The 23,292-nt window shown below is 37.0% G+C and overlaps 1 protein-coding gene across 1 annotated transcript; it reads right to left on the minus strand.

The window, feature by feature from the left end:
- Nucleotides 1–348: 348 nt before the first annotated feature.
- On the minus strand, nt 349–20,306 carry sesn3 (sestrin 3). The gene is made up of 10 exons (XM_067450343.1): nt 20,073–20,306; nt 8,854–8,919; nt 8,175–8,351; nt 7,906–8,088; nt 6,312–6,560; nt 5,177–5,309; nt 4,014–4,132; nt 3,737–3,927; nt 2,185–2,329; nt 349–2,087 (listed from the first exon to the last, which is right to left on the minus strand). Exons 1-10 carry the CDS (start codon nt 20,169–20,171, stop codon nt 2,001–2,003), a joined length of 1,449 nt encoding a protein of 482 aa, XP_067306444.1. The 5' UTR covers nt 20,172–20,306; the 3' UTR covers nt 349–2,000.
- Nucleotides 20,307–23,292: the final 2,986 nt, after the last annotated feature.

Raw genomic sequence — 23,292 nt, forward strand, 5'->3', positions numbered from 1 at the left:
TTTTATACCAATGTATAAAATTACAAAGTTTGTAACTAGATACCATTTCTTTACTTTTATTTTAGGTTCACTATTTTTAATCACCTTTTTTCTTTTTATTCTTTTTTTTTTTTTTGCTGTTCACTTTAAATTTCTTGCAGTTAATGTAATAAAACATTTTTAATTATATAATTATTACAACTATTTTGACTATTACATTATTACTACATTTTATATTACTTATTACTTAAATAACATATTAAATATTTTACATCATTAAAAATTGTTCCTCACAGAAATCTCTCAAATTGCCAAATATGAATTTAATTTGTTTCCACCTGATGCATATTTTGCAACAGTATAGATACTTATTTAGCCCTTTAACCATGATATTATCACCCAAAAATCTGCAAGCAAAAAAAACACTTGTAGCCTGAATTTGTTTAGAAACTTTATTGAAACATACAGGTCTGTGATTGGAGAGAAGTTTCAGTGCTGCCATTTTGGAAATGTATAAATTTATTATGAGTGGAGAACATGAAAGCTTCATAGCACCACCTTGATCGGAATAAACACAAATAGGAAATACAAAAGACAGCCTATTTTTCAAAGCACTTTTTCCATTAAATCTGCTGCATACACTTTGAAACACCGACAGCTAATTTTGAAAGGCACTTGGATGACAGTTTTACCAACTCCAGTGATACATTTGTAACATTCTCTGGTGTACCTATGACTAAATCATAACCTGTGTTTCTAAAAATGAATAAGGCACTGTCCATTAGATTGGCAACACTCTAAAAAGCTTATCTTCACTATACATTTATTTTCAGACAATTTATTTAAAAGGACACTGATGCTGCACCTTGATTAGAGTTGTGCAAATATGAAGCAATGATTCTTAAAGCGATATAAATAACCCTTTGAGAAATGCTTTGATGGACAGCAATGATCACATCATTAATAGTATAAAAAAAGGTTAGTTTTCAGACTCTCCCTACAGGCAATCCTGCACATAACACTCACTCACACACATGAACTCTCTCACGTTTTTTTTCCCCACAGAGGCACACCAGTGCAAAGAGACGCGCAACAGATGTGCAAACACTGTCCAACGCAGACACATTCAGAAATAAAACACGCTACATGTTAAACCTCACACACACAGAAATTAAGTCACAAGGTGTGATTAGTAGAGCTATTCCAGGTGGCAGCAACATGTATAACAAAAAAAACTGAATGTTATTGAAAATAAAACTGAAATTGAAAGGAAATAGTAAAGGACTGATGGTACTGTAATAATGCTACAAAAGCCTTAGTTTCCAGGTAAACAACTAAACCAAACTAAATTGATCTGAAAAATGTCCAGAAACAGTTCGCCAAACAAATCTAAACAATACATTCAATATAAAATAAAATAAAAAGATACATGAAAGAATGAAAAAGGCACAGGGGTTTAAAGAAGGCGTGGAGGGGGGATTCTCACATTCTGTTATTGTCATTTATGATATAACAAAAGGAAAACGGTATTCTGCTCCAAAATACATTTTTCTCACATGTGCAAAAAAGAAAAAAAGACAACTTCCTGTTTCAAACCTATGAACTCAGTCCTCCAGTACTTCAGCTTACAGTATAATTGAGATTTCAGTGAGAGAAAGTATTGCACGTTAAAATATAATTTGTCAAGTCAAGATGTCGTCTGATTGATCAGGTCATGTCCAAGGGGATTCGTCTGACCATTAGGGATTACATTTGAATCCAGAAAAAGAAATGACTGCCCACCCACAATTCTTGATGGCGAATGATTTGAACATGCCCTTAGATTGCAATTGTAAATGTCCTTCATTTAGTTATCGATTTGAACAATCCAAGAAAAGGTATACACAATTGAGGACACGATTGTAAGAATTCAATGAATTCAAAGAAAAAAAAATGTTTTGGTTACATTTAGGCATGACGTCCCATCATATTGTGGGTGAGCTTTGATTGGTCAGGTCGCCCAAAAGATGAAGTCTGATTGGTCAGGTCATATAATGAGTGATGGCTCTCAAAGCATAGAGCAGCTCTGCCTGCATTCGAGCCTCCATTAGAAGCAGATTCACATGAACCTGGATAAAGAACAGAAAGGTAATTGAGAATATCAGCATATTTAGAGCAAAACAAATGATTAAAAGAAAAAAAAAATCACATGATAAATTGTCTTACCTTCTCGGAGTGTCTGAACTGGTGCCAGTAGCTCTCGTACATGCGGCGAGTGGTTCGCTCTGGATAACACGTCACAGTTTTGATGTAAACCTTCAGACTGCACTCCAACAACTGATTCACCTCGCCGTAGTCGTAATCGTCGTATCTGCAGACGCACAGTATTGAAACACCTGTTCATCTTTCAATACTAGGCAGTAAAGGGCTGGACTTCAGTACTCCTGGTTGTACTGTGTTAGTACACTAGGGGGCGCTATGGGCATACATACTGTACACTATTTTTTTACGGTCTATGGTACACAATGATTACAGTTGCGTTCTGTATGTATTCTGAAAGCATGGGACAGCCAGATGACCTTCTACAATTGACAAAATGTACAGTATACAATAGGGCACACCATTGTTTTTATCGTTAAAAACATGTTTCTGTTAATTTAAATATTAAATGAAAAACAATACAAATTTTAAGTTTTGCCTTGGTAACTAACTTGAAATAAAGCTTAAAGTTGGAGTATTTAAAGTATATGTTAAGTATATGTAAGATTTTTCGAATAAAATATTCCAAAACCACTAGAACAATGTTATATATTTTGTTGACTTGTGTACTTCCATTCTCCCAAATGTTTCCAAGAATATTTAAATCCAGATAAATAAGCCATTTTAACCAGAACAGCAGAACAGTTCTTAAGTAGAACACAAATGAAGATTTTTAACTCCAACCGTTGCTGTGTGTTGGTCATATAATGCATGTGAATGGGTAACAATTTTATGAGAGCAAAAAAAACATGCTTAGGCAACATGCACAAAGAGCTCTGTGGCGCATGACGACACAATGATATCTTAAGACACAAAACAATCTGTTTGTGTGAGAAATCGAGCCGTATTTATATAATTTTTAACTTCAAATACAATGCTATATCCAGCAGCGTGGAACGCTTCACTTCCGGTACGCACTCTCTGGCGTCGTGTACATGTAAAGACATCACTTCCGGTATACACAATCTGGCGTAGTTTACGCCAACGTCAGAAGTGAATCTTGTACACGACGGCAGATCATGTATACCGGAAGTGATGTCTTTACATGTACACGACACCAGAGCGTGCATATTGACCGGAAGTGAAGCGCATTCCAGGCTGTTGGATATATCGTTGTATTTCAGGAAAAAAAATTGATAGATACGGCTCGATTTCTCACAAAAAAAGATAATTTTGTGTCTTAAGATTTTGTGTCGTCATGAGCCACAGAGCTCTTTGTGCATGTTGTTTAAGCGTGTTTTTTTTGCTCTCATAAAATTGTTACCCATTCACATACATTTTATGACTGGAACACAGCAACGGTTGGAGTTAAAAATCTTCATTTGTGTTCTACTAAAGAAACAAACACACCTACATGTTGGATGCACTGGGGGTAAGCAGATGAACGTAACATTTTCATTTTTGGGTGAACTGTCTTTGTTTTGAATAAGTGACCTCTAGAGCCGAAAATGACACATTGTGGCTTTAAATGATTTTTTAAAATGTAATATGATTGCTAATTACACACTTACAGACGTACCTAATTCCGTACATACAGTGGACGTAGTTGAAGAGAGCCCTGCGCAGCATGCTGGTGTCCACCCCCTCGTGACTGGCCATGTTGTAATAGGTCAGATCACATGCCGTTCTGAACTTATCATCCAATAGGTGACCAATGTCAGAGTATAGCCTGTTCACCAGAGAGAAACCATGATCCTCCCATGAGTAGTCCTATAAGAGTTAACAAGATAGAATTATCAATCATTCATTCTCAAAAATATGCTGTTTATGTGTATATGTGACGATAACTGTCGTACTTGTGCTTTAAATGTGGGTGGGTTGTCTTCTCCATGTCGTGCAAAGTCCTGGTATCCAAACGACGGGTCGTCTACAAACCGAGCCACGGGAGAACGGGGCGCCACTTCCTCGTCAAACCCTATGCAATATGCAAATCACAATATATATATATACCTATATATATATATGCAAATCACAATATTTTAAAACAAATACGTGAAAAGATTGCTAAATCCTGTTTAGTTTTTTTTAAGCAATAGTTTAAACTAATGCTTGGTTTGACATTACTGATGACAAATAGCAAATAAAGTCATACTGGTTTGTAACAACAAGTGGCTGACACAATGACAGATTTTTTCAGATTGGTAATTTAGATCTTAGTCTATTATTTTTATTATGGTTTACAAACATCAAAAACAAGCAACAACAGACCACGAGACCCTTCATACAACAGATATCTGTGCAATATGGAAAATAGAACAAAAATAATAAAAAATAAAAAGGTGAAGATATACAAAGCCAACTTCTGCTATAAAGTATAAATCACAATAATTGCAGAAAGTGATTGTTACAGACCTGAAATAAATAATTAGTCCTTCTGGCTCAACAAAAAAGTAAAAACTGGTTCCCACATTTTGTCAAATTTTGCAGAATTCCTGGAAATGGAGTCTCTAATTATTTCCAGATGTAATGTAGAAGTTAGTCCAGTTAGCCAGACAGAAAATAGGGGCCTATTGACTCTCTTTCTCCCACAAAAGCAAGATAACTTTCTTAGCTACAATCATACCATATTGAACAGGTAACCGTACCTTTGGACTGAGAGACTCCAATGAGTCTGACCTAATTTGGTAATTTAATATTAATTTCCACTTTACCACATGACCAAAACAGTAGCAGAAAATACGTTTTTTCTTTTCTTCCAAAAAACATAAAACTGCTGCCCTCGCAAACCTCAGGTCTCCCAAAACGCTACTTTTCAGGAAATGGAAAACATGTCATTATTTCATGATAATTTTACCAAAATCAAGCTCTATTGACCAATTAGTAATAGGATGTATGATGAAATATGGAGATGAGAGGTTTCTGCCCAGCAGCAACGATATTTAAAAATGTCCGCCACTTTTATTTTATTATCGATTATTACAATACAGTAGATGTGTAGAAAGTATCTGTGTTGTAATACCTGCAGACACCACCAGAAGACTCTCTTTCTTTTCTTTCTCAAAGCGAGTGAACATCTCCTCCTCTGATGCATCATCGTCTTCTCTCTCCTCTAACAATCGCTTCATTCTCTCCATCAGAGCTTCAAGCTCACTCTAAAGTACACAAGAATGGAGTTTTAAAAAAATGAGATGCAACTTTTGTCCAAACAAATCTTGAATCACACATAGCACTGAATAAGCAGAGAATATGCATAGAATGAATATGCAGATGAATGTTGTAAAACTTATAATTTTATATAAAATAAATGTAATAGTATTTTATATAAAATAAATGTAAATATATATATTTCACATTATATTTTGCATAAAGAACCATGAGAACTATTATTTGTGTTCTTTTTTGTTTGTTTTTTGCATAGTAAAATTATTTTTAAATACGGTAATATATTAAATCACTGTATTACAGTAATAAGAGTTTCTAAAAGAACAATATTGTGAATAAGTGAATATGGTGGAAATGTTCATTTCCTGTATGCACAACATAATAACTTTTCTTCCCTTTTAACTCAGTGGTTAAATCTGAAATGTGACCTGAACATGTTTTCCTGATATGCAAATAAAAAAACAACACATGGATTAGGGATGTGCCCGAAATTTAAATCCAAATTCGGAAAGGCACGGAAAATGAGTAATGCATCTATGGAGCCCCTAAAGGGACATGGTTAGGCTTGCTGCGGTAGTCGGTTACATTACAGTACATCAGATTTCAATAACCTGTAAAGGTAGTAAGGAGAGATGACTGACAGGACGATGGCGGAATATTTGTTGCGCAACAGATCCTGAGCGTCATTGGCAAATATCTTTATCTTTGACTAAAATGTGTAGTCAGTACCGCCGCTCCATATACACAGAGTACGCATGATTGCAAATTGGAAAGTAAAGTAAAAAGTATTCAATAGCCCACATACTATATGCAATACAATTACCCAACTATATCATTGCGAGAGAATGTAAAATAATTCAAATATATTTTTTCTCCCATGTCATATTTTTTTCCATCACCATGCCCCTTTAGAATGAATGCGCAATCTCCTCTCCGATCATATTCGGCTTCGGGCACGTCCCTAACATGGATACTCTGTAATGTTTTCCTACCCCAGTGTTAGGGTTACGGAGGGGGTTCCCGTTGGCTTGGTTGCCGTTTGTTAGGTGGCAGGTGCATAAACCCGCCATTGCTGGAGGGCAAAGGTCATCCGGGACCCCGTTGACTTCTGTGACCTCAGGGTCAGGGTTGACTCCGCTACCAAACACAAAACTAGCTAAGGCATGGAAATGAGCCAACAGTACGACAGCGTGAACCAGCTCTGCCAGAGACCAGCTGTGCTCTCCTGTCTTCACCAGAGCCTGAGAAACAAACAGTGTAAGTTCATTAACATTCGATAGAAAATACACCACCTAACAGTACATTTATCTCAGAAAAGCCATTCAGTGTCCAAAGTTGTCCATAGTGTCTAAAAAGTGTTTTTAAAAGAAATAATATTTTTTTAAATATATGCACTATTACATATAGATTATATTTTGAATTAACCTGTTGTCTTCATTATTTAATCTGAGTTTGACCTTTGAATAAATCTTACTTAAAGGGTTAGTTCACCCAAATCCACCCAAAGGGTTAGTTCACCCAAATCCTGAATCAATACGCTGATTCATAACGGTTCGAAACATTGTTTTGAATTCGGCCCATCACTATATAAGTTGTTATTTAGTTGTTGTTGTTTTTTTGCGCACAAAAACTATTCTCGTCGCTTCATAAAATGACTGTAGAATCACTGTAGTGAGATGGACTTTGTAACGACGTCTTTAGTGCCTTTATGGGTCTTGAGAGAGGAAATGACATTGGTATTGACTAAGGCCTTTCTGAGCCATCGGATTTCAACAAAAAATTTTTCATCTGTGTCTGAAGATGAACAGAGGTCTTACGGGTGTCCAACGACATGAGGATAATGGACAAGTAATCAATGAGAGAATTTTCATTTTTGGGTGAACTATCCCTTTAAAAGCTGACAACACTGCGACAGTGTCGACAATCTCTTACATCCAATTTGGACTTTGTTATTTATGATGACGGGAGAATTTGCGAGCCAGCTAATTTCAGACAGCGAGCGCGCGCAATGAAAAAAAGTTTTAGTTTTTTCAACGCTTCTGATTGGCCATCAAGCTCAATAGAAACGCGTGTGATTGGTTATAATGCTCAACGCTACAAGAAATTGACTGTACGAACCCTGATTCATTAACTAATATTAAAAAAAGAATAATAAATACTCTAATAAATTTATTGCTTTTTGTTAGGTCACGTTAGTTAATACATTAAATAATGATAACTAATAAGACCTTATTGTAAAATGTTAACCATAATTATTTAATAAAATGTTATTATAAACATGTATTTAATTATTTAAATGTTTATATTCAACTCATATTATTCTTATTGGAGTGTTGATTATTAAATACATTTGATTAATTAATTGATTATTAAATATACTTTATTTTAGTTTTTCGGAAAAAAGCAAATGCAAGCTTTTATTTACAAGATGATTTTTGGATGCCACCCTCTAAATCAAACATGCATGTGGTGACGTTATGTGACAACAAATATAGTGCAGAAATCTTTATTGCTGCATTATGATTGCATAACGCAAAAAAATGCAAGAATACGGAGCAATAAACAATAAACAAGACAGTTTGTTACCTGTATATGTTGCTTTGTAATGAGCCAGGGTCTGTGAGCGAGAATCTTGTTAATCTCGTTGAGGTTGCGAAGTCGTTGCGGGCAGAACTCCAGACCTCTCAGCCAATCAGAACACACGCCTATCTGCTCGAACTCCTGCACGTGATGACACACCAGCGTGTAACACTGATGCCGCGCCGCAGCCTGGAAAATACGAAAAAAACACTCATAAAACTGTTCCAGTTAAATAAAAAGTCTCACTTAAAAAGTGTTTCTGTGTGCGTTTGTACCATTATAGCGATATAATGTCTGTAGTGGAGTGGTAGGGGGCCGTCCATCCTCAAGAGGTAATAGTGGCAGCGCAGGAAGGCTTGCAGATAATGCGGGTGGAGCCCCATCACCTGCGTCAGGTTGTCCACGCGGCCGCTGAACTCTTCGTCTAAGAACATCACTGTGGCTCCTATGATCTGGGGTTGAGGATCAGAAAGGGCGATCATGGGACATGTGTTTTTATTGAATAAAAGTCCTATGGTCAAATGGTAATACAAATAAAATATGTGGTGTAGAGAACTTAAGTCTGCCCGATTTTGTAATGTGAGAAGGCACTAACGTGCAATGCTATGAATCAGAGCCAAGAAAGATTTGAACTCTGGCTCAGGTTCATCTTAATTTAACGAAGTGAGGACAGATGCTATAATTCAATTTACAATCCAAATACACTTTCTTAGATCTCCCGGCACGCTTAACTCGGATTCAATGAAAATCATCTCCTGAACTGGCTAACTCAAAACAAAAATGAAATCAAAACCAGCTGACCCGATTTCAGTATCTGATTTGGTTGAACTTGGATTGAGTGAGTGTGTGAGATAAGAGAGAAAAAGTGGTATATGTCCAAAAAATCATGGTGTAACCATTGTATCATCTCTTCAACAAAAAAACCCCGCTGTATTATTTTTTTATTAGTATTACCTCATTTTCTGGAATAAATGAACTTGGTCCTGTTGATATGTGTCTCGACATCTTTCTTCCTTTTTCCTGAGGAACAACAAGAACATTTATGATGAATATGATGAAAATATCCTGACAATATTATTAAATTAATATTTTTTTACTAAAGTGGGTATTTTTATGTTAAAATACCTCTTCCAATTTAGGTTAATATGCATACAGAGACCACTATACGTAAGCCATCTGTTAGCTTGATTTAAGATAGCAACAGTTGCTCAACCAATGGTGTGCGTTTGGGGGCGGGTCTCTGTTTATTCAACCAGTGGTGGTTGAAAACTAGTTTGAAAGCAGTCATTATTTTAGAGACAATATTACTACCTTAGAAATTGTCTAAAGCCCGAGAGATACATTGCACGAGTTTAACAATCCAACTAGATCGTTACAAATCTGCGACATGGATCTATTAAACGTGTGTACGACATGCATGTAGACTGTACATGTAGACCATGATAAATCACACTTTGGCAGTTGTAGTATTTATGTAAAGGGAAGAGAAAGGGGCTTGAGGTAGCGTTTTTAAGTTTTACCGCCATGCACGCGTTGATTTCATGTCGCATTTTATTGGCTGGTCAGTAGATGTAGGTCGTAGCAGCAAACACATTGTGCGGTGATCATGCTGAATTTCTGACACTGTCAGGAAACTGTCGTAGGCTGTCTTTGGTCGCAAGACCGTGACAGCGGCCGTCTTTGAACCCCTCTCACTGTACGACATAGGACCAACGATAAGGAGCCACGATCACAGAAATCGTCAATCTTTCGTCTGGGAGCGCCGAAATTTGTGCAGTGTATGAACAAGCATAAAGTTAAGGAAGTTTCTAGATAGATAATGTGATAGTAGTGTGATTAATGTATATATTTTAAAGGCCACAACATAGATTTTTCAGGTTGATTTTGATTCTCCCTGCTGGGGTTTATTTTGAAAGTCTCTCCCAGTCTTTTGTTCCAGTTACAGTGAGCGGTAAGGAGTTCCACGAAAGCTGTGTTTGTGTTTCATCTATGTGTGTGTGTGTGTGTGTGTTCTTTTCACTAAACTGGCTATAATGCCATGGGTGTAAGGGTCACTTCAGGTTAGTGGCCCAAGGCCTGGCCCTGGACACACCAAATCTCTTTCCCTGTCATTCTCACCCTCCTTTGCACTTTATCTATCCTTCCTTCCTTCTCTTCATGGTTTGTGTTTGTTCAGGATATCCCACCCCTTACCCCTAACCACCACAAATACACCAACGGTGTTGTATTTGCGGTCAAAAGTGTTTTGCCTCCACTCTGCGGCCTTGATGTAAACCTGCGCTGTTTATAAAACACTATCCTAGAACTATCAAGATTCTGCACAACCAAACACAGATTTTAACACTAAATCCAATGCACAAGGTGCTCAAACATTTGGTTTTCACTCTACTTTTTCACTCAAGTTGTTTTTCCAAGGATGCCAAAACTGCGAGAGGAAAGATTGAGCAACACGAAGAGAAGGAGAGTTTTGTTTTTGGGGCTTTTTGGCTTCTTATATCCACTGCTCTGTTGAACGAGTAGAAGACTCTACATATAAAATAAAGAGAGTAAATAGACAGAGGGAAAGCGGCAAACAGAGGATGGAAAAAAAATACAGTAAAGGCTTTTGATACCAACTCAAGTGAAACACAGTCACGGTGTGTGCAACAACCCCATTGTTGTTATTGTTAACTTAATATATTAAAACGTGTTCAGAAGTGTACATTTTAATCAAGCAAAGGACATGAGTCTTCACCTTATTGTGTGAGTGTATTTTTCTAAAGTACTATTCATCACAAGAAGCCTTTTTTTTCATCTGTGGTACATAATAATCAAAGTCAAACATATAAAGCAATAGAGAACAGAAACTAATTTGTTTTTTGTGCTTAATGTAATGCTTGTGTGTATTTGCAATGAGGCTGCACTGATTGGCCATCCCGACTTGTTTGACACATACGGAAACATTGACAAGGCACTGTGACCATTGTGACCTGCACCATGAAAACGCATCGCTGCTCCTAACCAATCAAAGCACAGCATACTATCAGTACTGATAATGCTTGAGACTGTCATTCTGTGGCACTATGGTAACGATTCTGTTGTCATGACAGCAGCATGAGTGCCCATGGATAGAGACAGCGTCTTCCTCAAACAGTCTGAGACAGCGTCCACATAAATATATATATAGTATATACTATATATACTTGAATAATCTTTAATCTATATTTTTATAAATATAAATATAAAATATTGAAAGGCTACTGACAGAACCAAATATCAATTTATGATAACAAAAAATGTCAAAACTTGCATCAGATTATGCATTCAATTAAAGTGTAGAAAGAACTACTCATTGGTAAAAGTACAATTTTGATTAATTAAAAAACTTGAGGCCTTACGAAAGTTGACCATAGTAAGGCAAATACCATAGTTTTACTTTTACTGTCTTTTTTTAAAAGGAATTAAATGTACTAACAACACTAACAAACTTTATTTTGTAATATATTATGAGTACTTTTTTTCCTTTTACTATTAAGGTCATTCACACCAAGAAAAAAATAACCAGTGCCGTTTCTAGGCATAGGCAAACTAGGCGGTCGCCTAGGGCGCCAACAGCTGGGGGGCGCCAACAGCTGGGGGGCGCCAGTGAGCCCCCACCCCAACAAGATTTTTTAGTTATTTCATATATATTTTATTATTAATATTTCGTACTTTTGCTATTTTAAGGCATTATGATTATAGTTGCGATTATTGGAGTGAAGTCGCCATGGTGATATTGGCGCTGCTGTAATGAAATGAGGTCATGTAGAGGGCGGCAGGGAACGTGTCATCCGTGGCGTTGTAACGCTTGTGTCCGAGTGAAAAATGCGGATAGCTCACTTAATGTAACTGGAGTGGATGCAAACACGGAGGCGATTAACATCAAACAGATCGCACTTTATTCCCCGCTGAACTCTCATCACAAACTCCCTTTCCGTCCACAGCATTACTTAATAAAACAAAATAACTGACTGTTAGCAACAGAAAAGAGAAAATAATCCCCACACATGGGAACTCAGTGCGCACATACACAAAATGCAGACTTCGTTCGTTTGCAGGGAGCGCGCGCAACTCTTAAAGGGGCCAACACTATATTTCTACTCGGTACAGCGTGCTTTAGTTTCATCATCATGAAAAGGTCAAAGCCATCAGGAGCTCAGTATCGTAAAAAGAAAAAAGAGGAAATATAAAAAAAAGCGAAATATACAGGTATGTTAGCCTGCTCATTGGTTACTTGTTCTCTACTAAGCTGGTTGCTCTATCATAACGTTGAGCAAAACATTACACTGAATATTAGTACTGGGCGGACCACACGCCATGCTCATTTATTACAGCTGCAGAACATTATAGCAGTTCATTTGAATAAAAAAAACATTACATCAGAGATATCTGTTTAAATTGATCAAGTAGGCTAATACTGTCATAACCATAGGCGTCACTAGGCCCTTTTTTGATGAACTTATGCCTCAGCCCCCCCTAAAAAAAAAAAAAGTGATTAACCGTTAAAACATATGAAACTGGCGCGAGGCTTCGGCTACGGCTTCGTCCCGTCTTTTAGTCTTTGTGTCACTCACTGTGTTCTTCAATCCGCAGCGGCGCCGAGTGACATGGTTTTCAAGCTATTGTTATCTAATTTTTTGGCCTTCAGAACATCTTAAAATACACATATGTAGATCATAGAAATCAACATTTTCTCGGGGGATGCCCCCGAACCCCCCCCCCCCCCCCCCAACATCTGTGATCTCAGTGAAAATAAACCTAGCTACATTATTTGATTAATGCATGTACAATATGTCCATGAAATAAGGAAGTCATATTTGCTTTAGAAGTTAGAATGTTAAAAAAAAAAAAGAAAAAAAAAAAAAAGGGGGGGGGGGGAGACATATGAATCTTGCCTAGGGTGCCAGAAAGGCTAGAAACGGCCCTGAAAATAACTATAATGATAACTGTATTAGCGTCCACTCCACACCAACGGACAATATCGTTCTGTTTATTATACGCACGTGCTGCAGTTTTGTCACTTTAAAGGGGCCATGAAATGAGAAATCAAATGTCCTTGAGCTTTTGACATATAAGAGGTCATTGTACTATTATTTCTGATGTAATGATTCATGTACAGTCAGATGTCCTTCTGTCCATGTGTCAGTAAATAAAACCAGTGATTAAACGTCAACTTCACATTGTTATTTTTAGTAGGATGAAAATAATCAGTTATTTAAACTGTGACTAAATTATATATAGAAAGCGAGCTCAATGAACGATCCTTTTGCACTCGCTGGAGCTGTCAATCGATCAGTTCGAATTTATTAGTGACTCGCTCTAAAACTCGTTATAATCAACAAATCTCTTATTTACATTGTGTTTGCACTGTTAGTTATGACGTATGTGTGCAGAAATCGAGTTGACGACATCAATGCATTCATGCGCTCAATATGTGTGATCGGCTATATTCAACCCTGCAACCTTTTATCCCACAATCTGGATATACTGTATAATGCTATAATCAACACTTTCATTAACTTTCGAAAGCTGTAATAGTTTAAAAATGTAAACATGCTAAGAGTTTTTGAGAGAGTTCCACAAGTAATACTAGCTATTTCATATGCAACGATGTTAGCCAATCACAGCAGTGGGCGTTTACACTGAAGTCTCACAGCAGACACGCCCCTTCAAACAGCGTTCAAATCAGAGGGCTGAATCAGGGTAGGAAAAATGCTATTATAATTTTTGATGTACAAATCAAACTAACATTATAGTTGCACCACAGGAAACATTATAAAACAAAATAATATGGTTCATGACCCATTTAAAGACTCAAGCTCATTGCAGCAGGATGGATTCTGATTGGCTCTCAATGTTTTTATTGTTCGTCCGCTGGAGAAAACCATTCTGAAAATGATCCCAACGATATTGTTCCTTTGTGTCATTATCACTATATTTGTGATGTGGACTTTTTGTCAGCTACTCTTTCATATTTAGTAGAATGATTTTTAGAACTACCGGTATATCTTTTTCGTTATCGTAATAGTTATCATTTGGCTGCACAATTTCCATGTTACTTTTACAATCATAGTATTACGACTTTAACCATATACTATATTAAGCACAGCACTATGCTTTTATGGCTTTAACTATTTGTTTCAAGGTTACATAAAACCCACTATACTGTATATCTAAGGTTACCACACAAACCATTTTAATTTGGTTATAAAGTGTGGTTTTTATGGTTGCACTTTATGTACAGGTCATTTCATTAAAAAACAAGGCGTCAAACAGCCACTCCTTGATCTACTTAAGTCTGTTAAAAATGCTCAAATGGACTCTGGATCACAGCGGAGGTGTCTGAACACAGTGCTCTCGCCCGTGGACATGTCAGCTTTTATGTATTAAAGGATGCTATTCTTCCCGCACTCTGCTTTTGCCCAGTCAAGCTTTTTAGTCAAAATGGCTGTCCAGGAATCTTATATGCTTCCTTCCCTTCCAGGACCTGGCGATCTGCCTGCAGCCGAAGATGTGGGAAGTGTAAGTGTATTTTAAAAAGGGAAATAAGGAGAAAAAGTGGGTCTGTCAGAGCCCGAGTGTGCCGTCTATGTTCTAGGGGAAAGTGCAGAAATCTTTGTCTCTATGACAGCATAGGTATGTGTAGAAACAAAGCACACACACACAAAAAATGCACCAATATAGTACTTGCATAAGCCCGCTTTGTGCTTAGTTTAAACAAATAAGGCCTACCCTGACTGAGTTTGAAGTGAGAGACATAAATTGACTACATGGATCAAATATGGAAGAGGGAGAAAGAGAGTGAGAGAGTTGTGTGATGTAATATTCTGGCACACCAGGCCACTAATGAGTCTCCAATCAGATAGATATGTTAACAAATATTCAGTGTCTCAGTGAGGATTAGGATTAGGTTTGATCTCCAGTGAAGTTTTTAACGGGATGTAATGAGAGAATGGAGGGTTATTATGGAGCGGTTTGCTGGGGATTACTTAGCTTGGTAAGATCAAGGATAAATTTAATTGAGAGTGATGTGTAATTTATAGTGAAATACAGGTCTTAATAATTGAGCATTCAAAATGTGTTTTAGAGCAAACTAATTTTTGTTAGTTGAAATACAATGAAAATAAAATATAGATATTGTGAAAAACATACACTTAAAGGCACAATATGTAAGTTTCACCGCTAGCGGTCGCTTATTCAAAACAAAGGCGTAGCTTGATGACGCTGTGAAAGAGCGTGGAATTATGGGATGCCTCACCTCCACAGCCAAAGGGAAATTCATTTGATGGACTCGGGCAGAAATCATGTTCATGGCATGCATTAGAATACATTTGAGTGTGTTGAAAGTTATGTTATACGTTACTCTGTACGTTCGCTCAGTGACAGTTATGAGACACTTGTTGCATTTTGCAGTAATCGATCGATATTAGAATATCATATTAATAAAAGCTGGATGACTAAATTACTGTTGCTAAATGACATGCAATTCATTTTTAAATACATTGAATGAGTGAGAAAGCTTTCTCTGATTATGCTATGGTGTTGTCTCTGAGGCATGGTAAAAACATTACTCGTGGTGAATCAAGAAAACAAGCGATTCAAACGATAAGACTAACCCTGTTGCGCTGTATAACAATTCGTTTCCGGTCGATCAATGTCTCCAAACAGATGCTTGTCTGTCTCATAAAATACATAATATATTACAGCGTTTTTGGTGTTCCCATGGTTTCTACAGAAATCAAGGGTAATGCGGATATGACTTCACATAGGAACATAGTGTCCTGGTTAAAATGGCTTATTTCTCTGGATTTAAACATTCTTGTAAACATTTGGGAGAATGGAAGTACACAATTCAACAAAATATATAACATTGTTCTAGTGTTTTTTGGATATTTTAATCTAAAAATGTTACATATTGTCTTTAAAAACATAGAAATGTTAACATTTTGGGCAACTAATAAAAACTAATAAAACAAGAAAATACTTGAAATAATTGAATACTAAAATATATAAACAGTATTAACTGATATTAAAAAAAAACTAAATAAAGGCTTATATAGTGATGGGCCGATTTCAAAATGAAGATTTGAACGGTTATGAATCAGCGTATCGATTCATGATTGGGATCGCGTGTATCAAACCGCCCAACTGCTGATATCACGTGACATTAGCGATCCAAATCATGAATCGATACGCTGATTCATAACTGTTTTTCAGGCTTTATTTGAAATTAGCCCATCACTATATAAGTCGTTATTTAGTTATTTTGCGCACAAAAACTATTCTCATCGCTTCATAAAATGACTGTAGAATCACTGTAGTGAGATGGGCTTTGTAACGACGTCTTTAGTGCCTTTATGGGTCTTGAGAGAGGAAATGACATTGGTGTCAATGAAGGCCTTTCTGAGCCATCGGATTTCAACAAAAATATCTTCATCTGTGTCTGAAGATGAACGGAGGTCTTACAGGGGTTCATGATTATTCAAGATTCGGGTCGCCAATGTCACGTGATTTCAGCAGTTTGACACGCGATCCAAATCATGAATCAATCCGCTGTTTTACGACCGTTTGAATCTTTATTTGAGGTTTGAAAACAAACACAGAAGAGAAGACAATGCTGAATAAAGTCATAGTTTTTTCTATTTTTGGACCAAAATGTATTTTCGATGCTTCAAGAGATTGTAATGAACTAACTGATGTCTCATATGGACTACTTTGATGATGTTTTTATTCACTTTCTGGACATGGACAGCACATTTAGTGTGCATGCACTTGCATACGCTCTCGGACTAAATATAAAATATCTTAAACTGTGTTCCGAAGATGAACGGAGGTCTTACGGGTGAGGAACGACATTAGGGTGAGTTGTTAATGACATCAATTTCATTTTTGGGTGAACTAGCCCTTTAAGTAAGGTATTTCATGTCTCTTAAGTAAAATAAAGAAAAAGTATTGCAATAAAAACATTTCCTCCTTAACCTCTTTCTGTTCCTGTCTCCTAAGAATAGGATAGCAAAAAACCGAATCGAACCGAAAACCTGTGGTTAAAAACCGAGATATGTTTTGAACCATGAACTAACTGTATTGTTCCATCCCTAATTTATATATATATATATATATATATATATATATATATATATATATATATATATATATATAATTATATTATTATATATATTATTTTTATATAATATATAAAAATAATATATATATATAATCTTTTTTTAATTCTAAGAATAGCATTTATTTAAATTCTACTAATAGAAAATTATTGTGCATTGTTGTACGTCAGTTGCTTGCACATGAATAAAGAATACGCTGTAAATAAAAGCAAAAGTACATTTTTAGAACATTAAAAAGCAATTTTCCAGACCCCAATCCCCCCACCCCCCACCCACCCAATATTTTCTGACATAACAGCATTACTGTTGCCTTTCTTCCTCTCATGAGGATCCTCTCCTTGGTGATTACTTGATTGCGTCAGAATCTGTGGCCCTTGAATGATGCCATTAAACTCATAAAAGATTATGCAACACTGGCAGAATGCACAGGCTTTAGTTTTGCTTGAGCAGATGCCTGGTGGTGGCACCTGGACAAATGTGCCTGGTTGGCACTTGCGTCCTCATTCAATTAGTGGTTTGAGTATTTGTAGTTCTCATGGCAATGTCTACCCACAGATCTCTGCTCAAACATGACTACAGAACGTAAAGGCACTGAAGCTGTTCCCGACGGATCACTATGTGGTAATGGGGCAGTGTGATTCATTGGTCAATTTCGTCACGCCAGTGCACATGGCAGCTGGAGGAACAGGAAGTGTGTCAGATGCTGAATCAGCAAAACTCAGTTTGGCTGCACAATTTATATGGAGCTTCTGTCTATCTCTCTTTCAAGCAAGAAAACATTGAAACACAAAACTGGTTGCAACGAAGCAAGTCGGCTTTGTTGCCGGTCAGAATTCACAGTAGAGTCATTGTTGCTTGTTCTCTGAAGCGTGTGACAGCAAACAGAAATAAAGACCAACACAGGTGCTATGGGATTTAGTTGCATACAAGATTAAAAGGCATATTAAAAACTGTTTCATGCCACATTATTTTTCAGATGATTTCTGAGTTCTTTAAAAAGATCAACCAAAAGTGAAAATTCTGTCATAATTTTTGTATGTATTTTCAAACATTTTGTAGAACACACACACACACACACACACACACACACACACACACACACACACACACACACACACACACACACACACACACACACACACACACACACACACACACACACACACATTTTTAGATGAACTATTCCTGCACCAGATGCACCAAATGCATATGTGGTATAAAGAACTAAAGAATAAAACATTAAAAGTTTTCCTAATTGGAAATAATTGGTTCTAATTTGGCTCTAATTATAATATTTTGTTCTGCAGGCCCAGGCAAGACAGAGTTTGAACTGAATGGTCCCAATCAGCTAGAGCAACAGGTGAGAAGAGACTAGCTATTTGCTGGTGAGAGTTATCACAACTAGGGAAACGGGTAATGAAGAACCTTGTCGACATGACAAAAGTGACCACACATCCCTCAAACCATTCTCATGTAACAGGAGTTCTCCAGACACACACACACACACACACACACACACACACACACACACACACACACACACACACACACACACACACACACACACACACACAGACACACAGACACACAGACACACACACACACTGTCATGCACTCAAACTACAGGTTTGCATACAGCCACAGGATAACTATCTGCTCCCAGCTGCATGCTGCTAGAGACAGGAGAATCAAACAAACATCTCGCAAGCCTTCAGCCAATAGTTCAATCTGATAAATCCCAGCTTGTGTTTCTGTATTAAAGTCCAGTTTGATTTACAAAAAACTTTTGGCAGGGTGTGTGAGAGAGGAAGATGTGCAGAGCAGAAGTAGGTCACATGTGTTTGACATGATTAATGACAGCTAAAAATAACATCTTTCAGCCAAAGAAAAGAGAGAGAGAGAGAGAGAGAGAGAGAGAGAGAGAGAGAGAGAGAGAGAGAGAGAGAGAGAGAGAGAGAGAGAGAGAGAGAGAGACAGAGAGATGATGATGATGGCAGAATTTCAGATGAGATGAATAGGTCACTAGTCGGCCTCTGATACAATCAAAATGTGAAGAAATGCATGCCATTTAACTATTTAAACCTGTCAGCATATATATATATATATATATATATATATATATATATATATATATATATATATATATATATATATATATATATATATATATATATATAAAACAAATTGTTTAAAACAAATTCAAGTTTATAGTTATAGTGTCTCTGTACCACATTAAACAACTATATTTAATATTGAATATAATATATAATAATGCAATGGGGGGATATTTGTGGGCCCTGATAATGCCAAATGTTTTATCTTACCAGTAAAAGTGGCCTATATTATTTTTATTCTGGTGTCACCATTGTCCTGTGCATTGAGTTACCAGCGCCAAGTCCAAGCCTATTCATTTCCACCTCCAATGTAATACCATATTTAGCATTTTAATCAACAGCAAAAAAAAAAAAAAAAAAAAAAAAAGTAAGTTAAAAAGTTAACCTTTTACAACATTTATCGCAAAAATATTGTATAGTAGGTTCAGTATTGTGATGTGATATGAGAGTATTGTTACACCCCTAGAATAATAATTAGATAAATATGAATGCACAATGATAATTGCAAATATACATATACTTGTGTGTGTGTGTGTGTGTGTGTGTGTGTGTGTGTGTGTGTGTGTGTGTGTGTGTGTGTGTGTGTGTGTGTGTGTGTGTGTGTGTGTGTGTGTCTATATATAAGCTATAGACAAACACAGTCTATATATATATATATATATATATATATATATATATATATATATATATATATATATATATATATATATATATATATATATATATATATTAATTTAAACTTCTCTGGGTAGCCAGAGATATGAGAAATGTAACAGGCTAGCCTACTCATGCACAACCCAATGCAGACTCCCCATCACCAAGATCAACATCGGGATCAAATGCATGTTTTAATATAATAACACAATAAGCAGAAACGGATGCAGAATAACAGTTTTAAACAAACGGAGAACAACGTTACCTTCTCTCTGATCATGTTCCGACAGTGGTTGCAGATATCTGCGTTTTCGTTCATTCTGGCAAAGCTTAAACCAGGCGAAGAGCTGAACCCCGGTCTCATTGACGATGTACTGGTCTGGGCATGTTCGCTGCCAGCTCAATGGGCGATCAAGACCTGAAAGAGGACTGGACACCCCTCCGTATCCCTTAGTGTCTCCCTTCGCAGTGCGCATCTGCGCAAAAGCTCTCCAAGTGTCCAACTTCAGCGTGAACGTGCACAACACGCCCCCCTCAGCTGGCCTCTTTTGCTCCGACTCCCGAGCGAATCATTCTTGTGAACCAATTCGCAAAGCGCTTGTGAATCACTTAACTTCGGTATGGGGTAAAATGCAATATTAATATAACTAATCGTTAATATTATTACTTTTAATATACTTAATAGGCATGCATATCTCCATAAATCACGTGAGAAGCCAATAGCCTACATTGCTGTGCGGGCCGACAAACAGATAGCTAGCCTACTGTCATTATTTTTCTTATTATTATAGAATCAGAATAGTTATTGTTTTGTTTAAAATGTCTTAAAATCGCTACTCGAAATGTTGCTTAAAACGCAGTTAGCAGCAAATTACCATGAAAAAATGAGAATGAAAGAATTGCACTGAGACTGATGACACAAAAGATTCGGTTCATTGAACCGTCCTAAAGAACCAACTCGCTAAAAAAGAATTGGACTTCCCAAAGGTATTCTCTCCATGCCACTCCCCCCTTCAACTTTTCTATCTTGTTCAGACATGTTTGAGTGTCCCACTTTAAGTAAGCTGCATATCAAAAATTTTAAGACATGCTGTGAAAGCCCTTGTATAATTTTTCACGCCCCGTTTAAATCCTTTCAGTTATTATATATTTATATTATAAAGGCGGGGGGGGGGGGGGGGATGAACATTTTATGACTTAACAGCTCCCAATGAAATATCTGCGCTGAGGTCAATGGCTCATATAATGTAGTATGGCTATACACAACCTCTAATAAAATGCATTGCATCAGGACATCTGATTAGACTTTACTGTCTCCATTTTTTTAAAATCTCTCTAGTGCATTTACTGCTTTATTTTCTAGGAAAAATAAGCATGGCTGCTCAAACAAGTCAAGGCAATCATTGTCTAGAGTACATATGCTGAAACACAACTCAACAATTGTCTTTTTACAGAGCATGCAAACAGGAGCCTTGAATAGAGTTGGCAATTGCTGACAGAGCAGAATGGCCATCAGACAGTGTGGGCAGGAGCCAGACCCCGCAGGATTTTGGTTCATGGGTTCACGAAGGCGGCCCACGGGGTGCTACTAAAAACATTCTGATGATCTCAGACTGATGTTGCAGAGTTCAGATGAAATGAATGCTGGCCTACATAAACTTGTTCATGCTGTGACGTTCTGTTGTTCAGACAGATTGCAAAATGTCACTAATCTTAAGGTTTCTGCTTCAGAAAGTTAGGGATTTTTTTCCAAGGCATGACAGGGTAACATACAGGACATGTCAGCATGTTGTAGCATTTAGTCAGCAAATTCCATGGTGATCCTTAAACATTAAACCCTTAAGCCGAGAAAATCTGCATGGATCTTGGTTGAAAAAGAAACCCAGACTGACAAGTTGTCTTTTTACTTCTCTGCCACCAAAGTTCAATTTCACCCGGCAACAACGTGATGTCATCAGGAGAGTGAGAAATCAGCCAATGAGCATGCTGACTGATCAGCCTTGAGGTCACAATGCTGTATCCTAGCAATGGCTAAATGGTGCTGGTGTGAACTTCCTGAGACAATCTAGTTTTATGCAACACACTTAGGAATCATATATCAGTTGATTTTAAGCACATTTTACAGTCCCAACACACGTTCCCATGTAATGGTCTGTTGCTCCAATTCCCCTGTTTTTTGAGACAGTTGATTGCTCATTTATAACTAATGCATACAGGCTAGATTTTATCATTGAAGTAAATAGCCTGACACATTTTTGCGATTTGATTTAAGCTGAATAATATACGGTAATAATACATTTGACTTTATTCTGGTGTGTGTGTGTGCGGTGCTTTAAACGGGATGTAATCCTGCAACAGGACTGCCACCCATTTCCTCCTATTCTGTTCAGGGCTGTTTAGGAAGCCACCTTTGTGTGTTTGTGAGTGTATCTATGCCTGTATTCTAGCAATGGTTCATTTGCTGCCAAAGGACACATGCAGTGGCAGTGAAGCCCATTTCCATTCTATTCAAGCACATTTCCAGTTCCAGTTTTGACTGTAAAGCTATATGCATGTGAGCGTGACCCTGCCTATTTTACATTTGCTGTTTAGTGAGCCTAACTTTAACGCAGACTGAATGACTCAGTGTCTTTTCTATCAGATGAAAGATCTGCAAGACTTTCCTGTGTATTACATTTAAATACACAGACAGTGGGAGAGCCTGTCAAACAAGCATTTCAGCTGTGATAACCTAAAAAAATAGTTTGATTAAATCAGACTTAATCAAGTTAAATAGTAAATCAAGCTCCTCAATCAAATCTAACACCTTCTTTATCTTTCACTCTTTTGTGTATTCCAGAGCTCTTTTGGTGTCTTTTTGAGGTTTTGATTAATGTTACTATGATTACTTTCTAGCTGTTTAGTTTTTCTGTTTAACCATCAAATCAACATTTGCAAAACCTTTTAAGGGTAATTCAATCATTTTAGTCCAGGCGGGATGGATTCTGTGGGAAATTGCTTGCCCATGCGTGTCTTGTCGTATCTGTGAATAGAGAAAATTTGCTCCGGCTACTTTGGCACGTGTATGGTATGGGAGTGGCAAACATTCATTGTCACAGTGTGTGAAAGTTTGACAATAAAGATGTACTAAAAACAAGCAACAACGTTGTCAAAAGGATCTCTGTTCACACAAATCTGTTAAAATTACTGTATATATTAATTTAAAAAAAATTACTTATTGTACATGCAAGCTCTCGTGGACACACGTCATGTTCCAGGCTGTGCAGGAGACGTGAGGACTTTTCTACCCTTACCACAGATAACAAATGTCAACAGTCATGGTTGATGTTTATAATCCGATACCACAACAATTTAATTCAAGATCCTTTGTTTGTTCGGCCCATTTCAAGCAAGCTTCGCTCAGCGTCTTAAACTGAAGAAAGTGCCAACTATATTCCTGCAAGCAGTAAGTAGCGATTTTCTCCACTTATTGACTGTTTAAACAA

The sequence above is a fragment of the Pseudorasbora parva genome, chromosome 8 (assembly GCF_024679245.1).
Source record: "Pseudorasbora parva isolate DD20220531a chromosome 8, ASM2467924v1, whole genome shotgun sequence".
Lineage (NCBI taxonomy): Eukaryota > Metazoa > Chordata > Actinopteri > Cypriniformes > Gobionidae > Pseudorasbora > Pseudorasbora parva.

Bases quoted from the DNA above. Each gene is read 5' to 3' on its own strand.
- sesn3 (XM_067450343.1), bottom strand. From the start codon at position 20,171: ATGAGACCGGGGTTCAGCTCTTCGCCTGGTTTAAGCTTTGCCAGAATG. The intron at 8,920-20,072 runs GTAACGTTGTTC...GTTGTTCCTCAG, and splicing joins GGAACATGATCAGAGAGAAG to GAAAAAGGAAGAAAGATGTC. The intron at 2,088-2,184 runs GTAAGACAATTT...TTCTTTATCCAG, and splicing joins AGTTCAGACACTCCGAGAAG to GTTCATGTGAATCTGCTTCT.